At 37.5% G+C, this 16,784-nt stretch overlaps 1 protein-coding gene across 3 annotated transcripts; it reads right to left on the minus strand.

The window, feature by feature from the left end:
- Positions 1 to 1,142: 1,142 nt before the first annotated feature.
- Positions 1,143 to 15,754, minus strand: prkacbb (protein kinase, cAMP-dependent, catalytic, beta b). 3 transcript variants are annotated; one of them, XM_028020392.1, is made up of 10 exons: positions 15,660 to 15,754; positions 8,414 to 8,475; positions 8,208 to 8,336; positions 7,839 to 7,937; positions 7,677 to 7,759; positions 7,385 to 7,511; positions 7,197 to 7,292; positions 6,049 to 6,171; positions 5,164 to 5,328; positions 1,143 to 2,604 (listed from the first exon to the last, which is right to left on the minus strand). In XM_028020392.1, exons 1-10 carry the CDS (start codon positions 15,727 to 15,729, stop codon positions 2,479 to 2,481), a joined length of 1,080 nt encoding a protein of 359 aa, XP_027876193.1. In that variant the 5' UTR covers positions 15,730 to 15,754; the 3' UTR covers positions 1,143 to 2,478. The 3 variants fall into 3 exon arrangements, with proteins under 3 accessions (XP_027876193.1, XP_027876194.1, XP_027876192.1); XM_028020393.1 differs by lacking the exon at positions 15,660 to 15,754 and adding an exon at positions 12,960 to 13,468; XM_028020391.1 differs by lacking the exon at positions 15,660 to 15,754 and adding an exon at positions 10,493 to 10,637.
- Between the last annotated feature and the right edge of the window lie 1,030 nt (positions 15,755 to 16,784).

Below are 16,784 nucleotides of genomic sequence, written 5' to 3' on the forward strand. Positions count from 1 at the left end.
GCTACTACCCTACATTACCCATCAAGCACTTAGGGGAAGAGCTACGGCAAAGCCAAAGCGCCAAAACCTTAAAGACGCGAAATGTTGTTTACAAATGTATCTTATCCACGTGAATATTTTTGGATAATTTATTTGGCGAAGGGTAGATGGAACTTATTTCATAAAACAAAAGATCAAAATAGAATATGTTCTATTAATATAAGACATTACAATTTATGTGTGTGTGTGTTTTTAATGAATATTTACAGAGGAACGTAAATAAGTTTAGGTGTGAATTTAGTAGCAGCTTTGAATAAATTGTGACTATATAAACAATAATTAGTCTCTGTATAGTTAAAGATTTATGATTTTGTTTCCATTTATAATATGGACTAATTGTCATGAAATACAGGTAAAATTAAAATGTATTTAAAATTGAAATTATTACTAAAATGGGCAAATGTGGTTAAAAAAGGAATAAAAATATATACTAAAAAAATAATTTAAGTATTTGATTTATATTAGCATGTATATTTTTTTTCTTTTTTATAAAGGAAAAATATGTTTATCCACTAATTTACCACTAAAACATGTAATCTTTCAAGAAGTCTTTTAAGCTTCTAATATATATTGACAACTTTAACAAACACTCAACTGTTTGCTTCACATATGCACAAAACGTACACTAAAGCTGCAGTTGGTGACTTTATAACAATATGGGTATGACTGCACTAAGACCCTCCTACTGGCTCTGATTGGTTGTTTCTGACCAAGAGATGTATTTCTGCAAATGGCAATAGAACAACAGGTAGGAGGCAGAGGAGCTTCACAGATTACCTGTCTGATGTTGTACTATTGGGAGATATTGATCGGACAATTATATTGATAGTGAGATATTGATTGAACAAAATATGTGAAAAAAATCACAGTTTTTATGAAAGTTATAAAGTAAATAAATATAATGAAACAACTAATTCTATACAGTAAAAAAATGTCAGATTTTTCTGACTTCCCAACACAAAAAACAACAACCCCCATTTTTACCGATTCCTCTGATAACTGATATAGAGCGTCTTGAACTCATGGAGCATCCATCCTTCAAAAAATAAAAAATGAAAAAATAGGATGACCAAAGCTGAAATAATATAGTTGTCAAACTTCAACACTGTTAAAAATAAAATTTATTAGCATCTCTAACGTGTATAAATAAAAACATATGAAACAATGCATATATGGATGTTATGAGCTTAACAGGAACATGTGATACAAAGGAGCAGTCTTCAGTTTAGCCGGTGTTCTGTGAGACAAACTTTGAAATCAAGCTTTCGAACACACATAACTAGGAGTTGCAAACCTGTCACAAGAATTAAACAAATTTATTTGGGGTGATATGTAATAAATATGTAATATATATGTATATTTCCCTTTCTCTCTTAAAATTTTAAAACATCTTCTTCAATACATGAAAAAAATATATATTAATAGTGCTCAGGCACAAAGCGTGAACACTATGCACACTGACCTTTTTGACTTAAAACACTCCAAATCCTCAAAAAAGGATTTTATTCATTTATATCCCTTTAATGAATATCCATTTTCCCACAGACTTGTGACAAAAGGTCCTGAATGAACCCAAAATTGAGGGGCAAAGACTAACTTTGAACACAAGAACAAAAAACAAACCCTGACCAAAACCAGCAAGATGGCAGAGTATATCATTTAAACGCAACTAGCCAATAGCCAACTCCAAATTCAGCAAACACACAGATGGACTTGCATTTTATTTAATGCAAGCTTTACCAGCTGCAATCTTCAAATGTGTGCAGGTGTGGGGAAAAAAAACAACAAAAACAAAAGTGAGATCTGTTTGGGGGGTTGATTTGGCTTTCAGAGGCAAAAAGCAAAGAAAGGAAAGAACTTCTTTTTTTGTCAGCCAGATACTTTCTATTTGGTAATGCTTTATACACTCAATATTTCTTTGTTGTAAAAACTGCAATATGCACCAAATGGACCAAATATTGCTGGGTATGTTGCCTCAACTTAGTGGGATGCGGACATCAAAATTACGCCGACGATGAAAAAAGAAAAGCAAAACAACCCACTCTACTGTGTGCCAAATGACCTCCTAGGTCAGAGTGTGGACTGTTACTGGCCACAATCTCAATTTTTCCACTCGCTTTCAAGAAATAAAAAATAAAAAACATATCACATGTCAGTTGGGGAAAAGTACATCCAAAAACTAACTGCCTTCAAAGTGACAAAAACAGAAAAGTAAAAACAAAGAGTGACTTGTCTGCTTTAATATGCAGGTGTTTTTGACGGTGAGTTAAAGTTTTCAACACTCAAGGAACATGGCGACCTCTTTCAGCCTTGTGGAATGAAGGGACTACGTAGATCTGAAAAGAAAAAACGAAAGATGGTCCTCATTCCATCCCGAGTCTTTTAGAAGAGTGCAAAGGACCTCATTATGATTCCCTGATATATCCATGTTCTTCTGTCTTAAAAATCTGCAAACTCCTTTGCGCATTTGTCCGTTAAAGAAATGCGGATAGGCTCCTCCTCGTAATCATCAAAGTTGCTCGTGTCCCCAGGGCCTCTACACTTTGGTATGAATGGAGCTTCCACCTGGAAGAACAAGAGGATGATTTTGATGAGGTTTAGATTCCTACTCACACTGTCTGTAAGGACAACTAACTGGGAAGCTGTCGAATACTAAGTCTCTGTTGTAAAGTAAAAGGTAAAAACAGTTGAAGACGGATTTTTTTTACTCAATCTTGATGAAGAAAGCAAGTGGAGAGAGTGGAGAACAGGGGTAATGAGCTCATGTTTGAACACCATCATCATGACTCTAGCTGCAGAGTTTTGAATGTATTGGAGTTTCTGTAGGTTTTTGCTAGAGATCCTGATGAGAAGTACATTCCAGTAGTCCAGTCTGGAGGAGATAAACAACATGGACCAGCTTTTTGGCGTTTGAGGAAGAGAATAGGGGGGAGTTTGGAAACATTCCTGAGGTCACAGAAGGAGGCTTTGCAAGGGTGGTTGACATGAAATTCAAGAGTGAGTTAGAGATCCATTTTTACACAAAGATGATTTGTGACTGCTGATGAAAGACCAGCTGTCACAAAAGATCCAGGTATAATTCTGGCTGATTATTGTCTGGTAAGTAACCATTTTAACTGGTTGCTGACCAGACAAAGACACAGTTTTTAAGGCTTGTTCAGAAATGTTCAATCAGTCTGACGTCTGACGTGAAGAACACCAAACCTATCATAATGTGGAGCATAATGTGACATACCCATTGTAAAGTAAGTTTAACATCAACATGGACTGATTAGGTTATTACTTACATCTGGTAGGAATTTCAGGTTTCAGGTGCACCTTTAAAAATACATTTACTAAAAAAACGTGTTGATAAGTTCAACACCTATTTTAACCCAATATGTGATTCTGATTCTATTTGGATAACAAAAAAAATCCATAAATCCAATCCTTATGCCCCAAATAATTGGCAAACTTCTTTGAGTTGTTCCATATAAAGTCATTAAACCTCCAAAAAGAGGCAGCTTTAAAAGACATCATTAAAACATGACATTAATAAAGATAAGCACATGCAAACTTTACTGACACTCTGCAATGGGGGAGCTGATCCTCTTGTTTCAGTAGCACATTTAACTGTCCCTTTTAGACATTTTATATAGCAGCATAATAAAAATACAACATGCCCAAATCTCTCTAAAAACCCCACTAATTAATGTCTTCGGGGGGATTAACTCTGATTAAGAGGCATCCAACTTACTCTGTTTATTTCCCTGAGTGAACGACTAGTCTGCTGTGCTCGTCTCACTGTATGAACACTTATCTCACAAGTTCAAATTAACCAAAACGTTAAAGGGTATTAACAAAAATGGGCCGACAAATTAATCGAACTGTGGAAACAAATCTTATCTCATGCTCAGGCAATACTATTTCACGCTCACCATGTGGTAAAGCGATGCTATCAAGAGTATTACATGTTTTTTTTGTTTTGTTTTTTTTTACAATCAAGCTTCTGCGAGCATGTAGTGATGCTAGGTTACTTTGATGAAGAAAACAAATCTTTGTCTTGTGTGACTTGCTCCTCCACCAAATTATCTCTTAAACTGATTACTAAAACTCTCGGCTCTCGCATTTTTTATGCTCTGCATCATTATTTTCCACACTGAATCTTTAAACACTCTTCTGCCTGAATCAAAGCAAGTCAAAAGCCAGATCGCACACTTTTTGAAAAACAAGCAGCAACTGAAATGTTCACATTTCTTAGCACAAATTGAAACATTTTGTGCAATTTTTAACAGACTAGTTAACACACCTCCATCAGCTTTATATTTACTAAATACCGAGTGTGTTGGCATATGACATGTTTGTGTACAAACTAAGAAACTGGAAGAGTGAACTACAAATGGGATTTCAGTTTTTGAAAATGATTAATTGATATCAGTGCAACATAATACTTTCCAGCTTATTAAGAGTCTACAGAGGCCAGTTAAAAACTAAATTTTTATTTGAAACATTAAGGACTAATAAATAATTTCAGAACATTTTCTATCTTTAATGTAACAAATATAATAGATTCTTGTGAAATGTAAAAAACATAAAATAGATGGAATAATCTCGGTGTATAAATCTGCAAACCCTTAAACTAAAACTTTGTTGAATCAGCCTTTCAATTAGTTTAAACCATCAAAACGTCTTGAGAACACAACCGCAATACAATAACATATGGAACAGCAGTCACATTTGTAAAATTTGATTCTTCTCCATAATTGATAAAAATAAGATGGAAACTGGTGATGAAGACTACTAAGAGCTTTAGGGCGACGCTGAGGAAGCTGCAGGGATTTCTGATCAGTACTGATTGTGTTCAAGTGACTCCTGTATTCTCTCCCTGCAGTCTTGTGGAGGAATGTGTCAGTCTGATAAACCAAAGTTAAATTTTTTGAACACAATTTCAAAAGGTTATTATGGCTACAAAAGAAATAAACACAAAGCATCAAATGAATGCCATACTTTCTAGAAACACCACATGGCATAATACCTGGAAAATGTTATGAGCAAAACGACCAAAAAACAAACATGCATGAATCAATAAGCAGTTAACATGGCTCGGGCTCATAATGGTTATTATTGATATAAAACATGGCTTACCTTTCGCTCGTAGATTGCGATCCAGTCTGTTGTGGAAAACCATTTGTGGCCTTTGATGTCGTTGACGCCGTTCTTCAGGTTCCCATAGCGTTTGGTCAGGTCCACCTGCAGCAAGTTTCTTAACAGGTCCTTCAAATCAGAGCTGAAGTGGGATGGGAATCGTACCTGAAGGGAAGAAAAGAAAGTTTAAGAACTTCAAACTGTGGCTCTTCATAAATCCTATATGCAATACTTAAGGTGCTAGCAAGAATCAAACATCCTTTCCATTTGTGAAGTTTCTTAAAGTTAATTTACTATTCAATATTCAAATCTTGAGATTTTTAATCTTTTTTTGTTTCAGATTAAATTATTGGTGTCGTTTTGGAATTGCTAAACCCTGTTCAGTCTTTCACTATCTGTCTAAATTCAGACATGATATAATGACACGGCTGTAGAAAAAAATCTAAAAGTATTTTTAGCATAGTCTTTAGTTCATAAAACTATTTCATAAAATTAGCAAGCACTTTAAAGCAAAGATCTAGATTTAAATAGTTTTAGTTAGATCCAGATCAGTTCTATGGACTACTCACTGAACATTAATATCGTCAAATTTCTAATTAAATGTGGAAACAGATGAGAAAAAAAACATGAGAAACATAACGTCAGTTGTGTTATGGGCAGCTTTTGGTTTCCTTGTCAAGATTTTTTTTTTTTCCACATTCAGATTTTGTGTTTTAGAAATGAAATAAAGAAAAGAATATGAAAAAAATTGTATTCTATACTCGACTTTCTTTCTGTCATACTTATCCACACCTGGAACGTACTAGAACCAAATTCCATTATTTCATCATACTCTGCAGCAGCTCTGGAGTAGGTAAATTCCTCTCAAGGGAAATTTCTTCTCACCTTTCCAGCCACTATCTTTTCATAGATCTGAATCGGCTGATCTGCAAAGAACGGAGGGTAACCAGCTGCCATTTCATAGATGAGAACTCCGAGGGCCCACCAGTCCACAGCTTTGTTATAGCCCTGAAACAGACCAGGCATATGTCTAAAACAAACAAGCCTTCTGACATCATGAACGTTTGCATTCTTTGTTAGATCTAAATCTGATAAACACAGGTGTTAAACATCCCATGCAAAAAAAAAAAGATTGACCTGCGAATAAATAAACACTACATTTAAGTGTTCTGACACTTTATAAATGAGTGGTCACAACAACACAGTTATGTTAAAACACAACTATTAATTTTATGAAGTTTGAAGGAAGATTAAACTGGCTAAGGACACCAGAGGGCAAAGCAGCCTCAAATGCCGAGCAGAACCCTGCCCAACACATGCACAGGTGAGGTGCAGATGTTGGGGAGGATGATAATGTCTATTAACTGATCTAAAAAGTGTTTGAAATCAATGAAAAACGTTGCTTATCTATCTACTGGGTGATTTTTTTTTGTTTTTTAAGTAAAAAAGGATGGAAAATTGTTTCTCCAGGGAAACCCACTGACTATATCAATTACTTCCGGCAGAACAAAGTCTCTCAGTTGTGTCAACTTTTGCTCCTTTTTTTGACTATTTTGTGCTGGAACATTCTAAACATTTTTTTCTAAGCAAAGGAGCAAAGTGGTATGCTTAGCAAGATTTACATTTATCTAAATCAGCAAAGACGGATGTTAACATCAGATATGAACAGGGCCAATGGTTGAGCGGGTTAAACATTGATGGGAGGGGCTGGAAGGGAATATGGTTTCATAATAACTCATAAGTCAACAAAAAAAATGCCTTTACTCCCAGCAGCGAATACCAGGGTCAATGGGTATATGCGATGCTCGTAATTACACAGCAATATCATTTTATTGGCAATGCATAAATCCATCTATTTTAGGCCTGAAACCGTTAAGGTCGTTTCTGTGAAGATGTGAAAGTAACAGAGGAAAGAATTACTGGTATTACACTTGGGAAGAACTACAAAGGGCAATTAGAAAAGTACTACAGGGGTTTTATGTTCTTTAGGGGAAAAAGTGTATTATAATCAACTAAACAATTAAAATTCATACTTTGCTTAGAATGATCTCTGGCGCGAGGTATTCTGGTGTTCCACACAACGTCCAGGTTCTTCCTTTTACTCTCTTGGCAAATCCAAAATCTGTCACCTGAAAATTGTAGGGAAAATGCCGTATTACTGACCTAACCGTTTTGCAAAACACTCCAGCATCATAAATTCATGGTCTGCACTGTAGCTCACCTGGAGGTAGCCATGGTTGTCAATGAGAAGATTCTCAGGTTTTAGATCTCTGTAGATGAGGTCTAATGAATGTAGGTACTCAAACGTCAGCACTATCTGGGCACCGTAAAATCGTGCGTGTGGCTCACTGGAAATTGAGAGATGTGCGTTTAGCATAAAAAGAAAGGGGAAAAAAACATTTGAAAGAAAATGTAGAAAGAGTTTAATCTAACATAAACCACATAAAATAAAAAAGACAAGCCAAGACACCAATGGACAGCAACACTTAGTATAATTTACATTTAATCCTCACCTGAATCTTCCAATTCGTCTTAAGTGAGAGAACATCTCTCCTCCTGAAATGTACTCCATTATCATGTACAAATTGGAGTTGTCCTAGAAATGAAAGAGGCTCCTAAATGTTCCAGATGACCAATTAAAGGATATTTTAAATTTCTAGATAAGCAAAGCATACCTTAATGGCGTACTCGAGTCTGACGATAAAAGGAAAGCTCACAGCTTGTAATATCCTCTTCTCGTTTAATGTGTGTTCTATTTGTTTAAGTTTCACCACCTGCAGAGATAAGATCATCAATCAGATCCCGCCAATGAAAGAGTAAGAGGAACTCAAGAAGCCAAGACAACTTGGAGCTACTGATTATCTATTTTTCTAAAGTAACCCTGTAATTCATAATGTAAAGATAAAAATGCCATTAAGTACAAAAGTGACTATTTTCTTGGAAGTGATAAATGGCACTGTTTTACTAACCCTAAACATTTTTACTGCACATAATAATACTTGTTGGAAAATATTAACTAAAGTCTTAATAAAGCTGCCACTAACCTTCTGCTTGTCCAGGATTTTCATGGCAAAGTATTGTTCTCTGTCTGTGTGTTTGACCAGCATGACTCTTCCAAATGAGCCCGTACCAAGAGTCTTTATCCTGTCAAAGTCCTCTAGGCACGTTGAGCACTGTGGAAACAGCCTCAAGTTATTACTGTATGTGCCAAGACAACAAAGATTACATTTAACAAACAAATCAGGCTGACCTGTGGTGGGTTTTCCCATTTCCGTAAGAAATCTTCTTTGGCTTTAGCCAGAAACTCTTTAACTGGAAGAAAAATGAGATGCACCAGAGACAGAGTGAGCTGGCATACATTTAGTTTGTGTAGAAGCAATTTTGCATTCAGGTTCATCACACATTTGGGGCTTAACTGGATTTAGCAAATAGACCAAGGAGAAGAGGAGAAGGGAAGAAAAGTAGAAAATGGAAAAACTCAAGTCAAGGAGGAAGAACACAAGCAGAGTTAGCTCTCATCTGGATATGAAATAAAAGGAAAGTAAGGAAACAAAAACACAAGACAACAATATCAAGGAGAGGACAGGCAGATGAGTGATGCATGCCAAGAAACTCAGTATTTCTGTTATTTAGTAGTCTAAGTCAAACAGGAAAGACATCCCTCAGAAACCACAGGTTATGTTTCTCTGGGCATCACCTTTGGTAGAACAATTTAAAGGAGGATGCTAGTCATTTCACCCCTTTACCATTACATACTTTTGCAGTTTTGGATGATTTGTACCCCAACTTTTTCCAGGTATGGAAATAAGCCATCTGCCACTAAAATTCACATCAATTAGTACCCGGCTTTAAAAATGTATTTTTTAAATGCTTTGACAACCAATAATTGAGTGTTGGGTCATTTTCTGGTTTTGACTTGTAAGCTTTGAGTAAATGTCACTCATTATTGAATTAATATGGGCTCTACAATATAAGGAAAACAAGAAATTTTGATTACATTGTTAAATATTTACAAAAATGATACAAATTTTGATTAAATAAAATTTATTTCACTTTGTCGTTATTGTGAATACCCCACTTCTCTGTTGGAGTCCTTTCAGACTAAGGACTTAATCAGGCAGATGAAGTCTGTCCACTTGAACAAATATATGATTGATAAGTATGGTTAGAATGCATTGCACCTGACATATATTAGTCTACCAAATATTACCTGCAAGCAGTTCTTTGCACTTATGATTATGATGAAATTGTGATGATGAATATAACTGTTACATTATGCGGCTCTATTTTTGGTTCTAATCTGCCATATTTCACAACAATTGTTTGGCCCATACAGAGATCAGAACCACAAGCCTTGAAAACAGGTAGTAAGATTAAGAGATGCACCGAAAAGGCTTTTCCTGTTCCGGGTTTCTATTAGGTCTGGAATTGTGTTTAGGCCTATAAACATATAATTTTTTTTAAAAAGAGCACATTCTTTAGTAAAGGTAGTGCTTTTGAATCCAGTAAGAGCGCTTACTAAAATTTCTGTATTTAATTTTCTGATCACTATTCAGATCAGATTAAGAGAACATTGGCTGATTCTGGTCTCACACCTTTGAATGGTAATTATCCAATAAGACCAAGTCTTCAGACAATAACTCAATAAAATTCAATTTAAAGGTCAGACTGGACAATAAATCAATAATATATTGCAATAGACGTGATCAACATCAATAGATTGTATGTCTGATAGAATTTTCAATAATTCACTGAACTCCGATCCAGATCCGCACAACATTCTGGGGGCTGTAGGCTTTAGCCGCACAACCTCTCTAGGCCAGCTGAGCAAGGTGGGTGACATAAACCAATTCACTCTTTGGTTACCTAGCAACAGCCTGTTGAGTAACTAGGGTATCAGCAGTTTCGGGTTTTGCCTCATAACTGCTTAAAAATTAAAAAAAACAACAGCGTGGAGTGAAAACTGTGGATAAAACAGGAAAAGTCACATCAACAGTCTGGTAGTATTTCAGATATTTAAGAAAAAAATTAATCAATAATTATGGATAGACTGACATGAGCCACATCATCCAGCTTTATTTAAAATTGTGTTATTTAGGTTGTGGGATCATTTTTCTTTTTGACTGATCAAATGACTTCAACACCAAGATAAATTCACTGATGCATAATGGTTAGGCACAGAGCTATGTTTACCAGTGAGAAGTGGGAGTATGTTAGGACGAGATGGCAACAGCTGGGTACAAAAGTACAAATTGGTGAAGGGGAGAACAGACCCGGAGCCTTTTAAGGAGTCTCACAAAACAAGCTTAAAATTTAAGCAAAAACAAACCAATGTATAGGAAACAGCGGACCGTAGATATCCAGATTGAGAGTGCAAAAAACAACAAAAAGAACATACAAAAAAAGAAAAAAAACATTATCAAATCACATCAAAAGCAAGCACGTCTAGCAAGTTTCCACAATGAACCCTTTGCTGCTCGGCTAGTCTGCTCTCTCTCTTTTTTTAAGCATACCAAATGTCTCTATAGATCACCATGGTTTTGCAGGAACAATCACCCACATGGATGGGATGATACAGAAGAGAAGACAGAGAAAAAACACAAGAGTTCAAGTACACCATAACACCACATCTACAAATGCCAAGTATATGTTGTGAAAGAAAAGCAACAGGAATGAGAACAAAGTTGACAATCACTTCAGGAATCTGAACAGAGACTAACTGTCTATGGTGGCAGTCGAAGAACTGCCACCATAGACAGGTGTACCAAAATGGAATGTAGCAGAAAAATCGGTCATGCACATTAGAACAGATCAAAAGGATAACACAGGAAGAAAATGTGCTTCGAAGCAAAAATATTGTTCAAATAAAAATATGGCTTCCTGCATGAAACAAATTCGCTTCAAGACTTTATAGGAGAATTGCAACCAAGCCTTTAGTTAGACAACCATCTCTAATTCCAGTGCTAAAACTGAGCTGAGCATACCATGGTTGAGTTATGCCGGCCTATCCTGTTACACTACAGTGTGAACATTGTACATGGAAGTACTGTGGAGCAAAATAAGTGTCGCAAAGGCAAGTGTTTAATCCTGCTGTCCAACTGTGAGTGCGTGGTGGCTCCACTATCCATTCCAGTCAGAGACATCTTTATGTACAGTAAACATATACCACTGTAGGTAACCAGGTCACCACATCCAGAGTGGCTACACTCCAGAAAGATCTACAGCTCAGGGCACTGTGTCAGCGTAAACAGGTTTAAGAGTCAGGGATCGTAGCTGGATCCAGGAGTGGCTTCAAGTTTAGATACTCTTCACTGATCTGATTGTCTTCTCTGTGAGTGTGTGTTTGTGTGTATGCTGCTGGTTGGCAGCATTCACCATGCCTGCCTGGTGTCTCTCAACAGGTCAATAAATCTCAAACAAATGTACTCACAGCATCATAAAGTGACTTTACTTTAAACAAACTCGGGCCATAACTGCACACAGACGGTTTGTGTGTTTTCAAGATATTGAAAATGGGAAACTTTCCGTGAACTGCAAATCAAAACAACACCCGCACTACAAGCTTTCCAGTTTGCAACCAGGGTTATGATCTACAACATAAGCTCTTCGGCAATGATCGGGTGCACACATCAGGGTATAGGAGCGTAAAGCAACACCGGCCTAGGCCGAGTTACGTCAAAGCGTTCAAAGCTTGTAATACCCCTTATCCTCTGACGAAGGTCCGATGACAAGCTGCTACAGTCAATGACGAGCTGAGTGTGAGAGGTGAACCCTGATGGACTTTTACCACAGCAAGATTTAGAGAAGAGGGGTTTTGAACAAACAGAAATGGCACGATTCAGTGTTTGCAAGCTTGTGCTGGGCAGACAAGAGCAAGGTCCCAGGTTTACGAATGGAAAGAGGGAATTTGTCATTTCTTCACCATATTTGGGCATGTTGCTGTACAGAGGGAGAAAGCTTTGTTTATGAAGCTAAGAATAAAAACGTGACAGCAGAGCCCTGGAGAGGGGGCAGAAACAGCCCCACACTGCCTTCAGAGAAAATTTAATGCCCATTTAGAACAATTATTCACAGCTCTCTGGTTTAACGCTGCAGATTGAAGATCATCAGTGCAAAGTTTCTGTCTGACACAGCTGGCTGTGTTGAAAAGCAGCCTGAGGCCAAACATACTATAAGACAACAACATCCTCCACCAGGGATGTTGAGGCAATGATGGGTTAAGGAGTTTTTTTTTCTCTCTCTCTCACCCATTTCCAAGTATTTTTGACAGGAAAAGACTGCACTGTATGGCTGCAACTGTAGAAGGCCTTTACTGCTAACACCACATGAGGGACAGAGGGGCCTACAGAGGGCTAATCCCCTCACCCCACACCCCCCATCCCACCACCACCACCACCATGCAGGCTAAAGTTAGCGGGCTAGCTAAGTTCCATGGGACACAAAAATCACTCCCTTTGAATTAGCTCATTTCAAAAATACAACAATAAATAACTTAAACAAATCCCCAATGCGTTTTAACTGCCCTTCTAAGGTGTTATTACTATTACTGGATTCCAAGACATGGAAGCAAAACGGCCTGGGCAACATTTAAATTACAAAGACACAACAAAATACAAGAAACCTGTATTCAGTCATTTGTGGCTGATAATGTGAGAATGTGTGACGAGTGAAATGTAAAACGATTCGCCAGTTTGGAGTATTCTAAACATAGTTTAAAGCTAGATAGCAACTGGAAAGAGTTAAGGCAAACAGGACTTATAAAACACCACGGAAGCTGACCGATAGCTAGGACTCACCGCTCTCCAGTTCGTTGCCCTTCTTTGCGGTTGCAGCGTTCCCCATGGTGTGGAAGTCGCGCCGACTAAGAGGAGATGGCGGCGGCTAGCTAACCTTCTTGCTGGTGTTTTTATTATTATTATTATTATTCTTTTTGGAGCTCTTTAAAACAGTTGAAACCGAATCAACGTAAACATTTACTCTCGTCGGATCAAATGATGTCCCGTATCCCCTTCTTGCCCGTGCTCTCGCTCCTCTTCCTTCTGTCTCCCCCCCTCCTTCCCGCAGGAAGATTTCCACTGCTGCTACTTCAGTGATGTCTGCGCGGCTGACATGAAGCTAGCGGTCACTCGTATCAGGCTATAAGCTGCTGCTTCTACTCCAGCCCTCTCCGGCTGCTCAGCCGCATTCTGGGTGCTGAGCTCAGGGCTTGGATTGGCCCGAGATGTCGGTGACAAGATACCAGACCATGTTGGCTTCCGCGTCTTTTTTGAAGTAACATCATTGTGTCCACAGATAAGGGACGGCATGTCAGTTCTTTGACTTGCGTTTGCTTGTTCTGTTTCAGTTGTATCAATAGTGAGTAGGAAGAAATTAAAACTTTGCAGTTCCGCCGTAGGATATGATGACAAGTTTGAAGCAAGCATGCTGAAGGAATATGTTAATGTTTTAGTATTTACTGCTTTTTGACAAATATTAAAATAAATCAGCGTTGTTCTATCTACCGAACAAGTATGTTTTTACTTCAGTTTATTTACACAATATATAAAAAAAGTTCTGCTAAAGAAGCTGACTGTGACCGATATGCATATTAATGGAATGTTAAGTGGAAGGAAAATGTGTTATTTTAAAAAAGCACAAACAACGGGGATATTAGCAGCACTGACAGGACTAAACATAGTTTGGTATACCATAAGAATATGGGTAACATTTACAAGGCTGGGACAGCAACTGGAATCAGTGCCTCAAGAGTCACCACATACAGATTAGGGGTGAACCGATTTATAGGTGATCGGCCGATTTTTACATGTGAAGCCAATCTTATCCACTGATGTCATCAACCTTGGCAAGGTCTAAAAATCAGCCAGTGTGCTTTTCTTTTCTCCCGTGAGAGGTTTGACTGATAAACCGGCCGACCAGGTCATGTCTGCACATTTACAGTTAGCAATAGTCACCCCATTGTTGCCAATTCAGCAACTTTCTTGATATATTGAGCAACATTTCAGAGAAAAAACTGGTATTGGCCAAAATCGGAATCGGTAAGTTAGGCTTTTTAAAAGATCGGTAATTGCCGACTGGCCAGAAAACTGCAATCGGTGCCCCCCTTAACACATACATGCATACATATCCAGCAGTCAGTCAAGTGAATCCTCTTTTCAGGTTAAAGTAAATATAACATAGCCTTATATTTAATCAATCAATCAATGGTCCATAGGATAAAAGTGGAGAGGTACAAACTCAATTTGCTTGAAGAAAACTGTGAAGAATTCACAGTCAGTGTTGACTTGGAGAGCAAAGTCATTAAAGGCTTTTTAAAATATAAAGTTAAAAAAAAGACATGATTTAACATTTTTATAATGAAATATCTAAAATCAAGTCCTCTGATACAGTACAATGTTTAGCCGCATTTGTTTAACATATTTCAGATTAAAGGAGAGCATTTCTGAACATCACTTCCAATTACCATTGATTCTCAATTGGATTTAGGTCTTGATTTTGACTGGATTACTCAAACAGATGAAATTGCTTTAATCTACTTTACTCCCTTGTTGATGCTGCTATATGGTTAGGGTTACTGCCCTGCTGGACGGTGAACATCTTTCTCAGTCTCAAGACTTATACATTGTTAGTAGTGGGTTTTTTTCCCCCATTTCTTTTTGCAACACTGCACTAAATTTAGCTCTATCCAGCTTCTCAGCTCAGACCAGATTCTCTCTGTAGGGATGGTAATTGATTAAATGGATCCATTATCAATATCACTTATTGATTCTCATTGAGTTAGAAAATAAATTAAAGCCTTTAATTCAAAAAATGCACCATGTTGTATTTGATTCAAACTAAATTAAACCTGACTTGAAAAATAAGATTCTCGCTGTCAAACATTTTGACATTAAATAAAAAATTTTCCACATCAACTGTTTTTGTGCAGAAACATTTGCTTGTTTGTCCTTTCGGTAAGGTCAAACATGCTGAAACTGCTGAAATAAATTATTTATTTGCTCTGTCGTTTTTCTTTCCCCTGCCTCAAGAGGTAGCTAAAAGTGTGCAAAAGCTTACGTCTGAGCCAGCAACACTCTGGCTATTCCCAACTACAGTCATATTGAATAAATTTGAATAATAATGAAACTTTCATGAATTTCAGTAACTCAGTTAGCAAGTTAGAGACATAGCATATTAGCTCCACACAGACCGATGTTTTAAAGATTTTTTTCTTTTAACGATGATTTCTTGCTTACAGTTAATCGAAGCATGACATTTTAAGATTAGAATAGTGTATCAATCCAATAAAACAAAAACCATTCAAGTGCAGAAAAGCGGGTCAAATGAAAAATATGTTTTATAATTGCGTAAGATTACTTTCAAAATGTGAAATCTGAAATGAGTCTAATCTGAACCATATTCTAATTTATTGATTATGACTGTTATGAGATGGAGATCATTCATAAATTATGAGGCTAACATTCACAAAATAACCAGGACTTGAAAGAGCTTAACGTTACCTGAGGCGTTCATGGCAGATGTTGCTGTATTATCGAAGCTCCAACTGTCGCTAAGCAACGTATCGAACATTCGTACAAATCAGTTGCATTCTGTGCGGTCAACTGTTTGACGATGTTGGGCGTATTTCCGCATTTTATTGTGATTAAAGCTGTACACACATTACAACCTACCCTGGTATTGTCCCTTTTTTTGTGTGAAATGAAACCATATTTTGGAACCCGCCTTCCGTAACGCCATCTTGGATATTTTTCAAGTTGCGTAGCTTTTATACTACGTCATTACGTAAATACACCACACGTTCTTGGAAACGACTAGCGGAATAGTTGGACATGCAAATGAACCATTCCGAGGAATTTAATTGTTGAGAATTCCCATCCATATCTCTTTGACTGCTCAAGAAAAACATCCCCGCAGTATGATGCTGCCACCAATATCATCTTCCTCCATCTGTTTGCTTTGTGCTTTAAAATGCTTTTGGCAAACTCCAAACAGGAATGTCTATCTCTTAACAGTAGATTTATTTTTTACCGCGGTTTCACAAAGACTTGAGCTTTGGATCTTTGCACTTTCCCCCAGCTCGAGTTACCATAGTGTGGCAGCACGAGGGTATGAAGCGGTTACTCTGCCCTTCAAAGCAGGGTAACCAGAGGGTGTCACAGCGCCACCTTGGGACCACCAAGGAAATAGGTAAGGTACGTAAGGTTCGTAACCACTGAGAACGAGACTTCATTCCACCGCAAAATTCATTTTTATTGTTCCATGTTTTAAAAAACCAGTAAAATTCAAAGAAACACAATAGGAAGGGAATTGCACAGTACTGGGGCCTACCAGCAGGGGGAGGGCTGTCCAAATGTGGGAACTGGTTCCTAAAACAAATTAATAAATCAAAATAAATCACCCCAAGGACTTGTGAACAGACACTCGATTGTGAAGAAATCCCAACACCGGTCACTCGCACAGCACACAGGTCCAGTTCCTCTGGATGCCCCCCCACCGCCTGCAGCTCTCAGCCTGGAGACAAAAGGGTGGGGTTGAACAAAGCAAATACAAAAAGCAAGAGACACTACAATTTAGACATGGGGGTGCTAAAATGAGGTTACCCCTAACCTCCAAGGTATCAATCA

This window comes from Xiphophorus couchianus, chromosome 6 (assembly GCF_001444195.1).
Source record: "Xiphophorus couchianus chromosome 6, X_couchianus-1.0, whole genome shotgun sequence".
Classification (NCBI taxonomy): Eukaryota; Metazoa; Chordata; class Actinopteri; order Cyprinodontiformes; family Poeciliidae; genus Xiphophorus; species Xiphophorus couchianus.

What these genes read in the sequence shown, in the direction of transcription:
- prkacbb (XM_028020391.1), bottom strand. Translation starts at nt 10,580, where the DNA reads ATGTTTTTTTTCTTTTTTTGTATGTTCTTTTTGTTGTTTTTTGCACTC. An exon ending in AATGGGAAAACCCACCACAG is followed by an intron (nt 8,337 to 8,413) that starts GTCAGCCTGATT and finishes CTGTTTCCACAG; the next exon opens with TGCTCAACGTGCCTAGAGGA. An exon ending in AAATCCTGGACAAGCAGAAG is followed by an intron (nt 7,938 to 8,207) that starts GTTAGTGGCAGC and finishes TTATCTCTGCAG; the next exon opens with GTGGTGAAACTTAAACAAAT.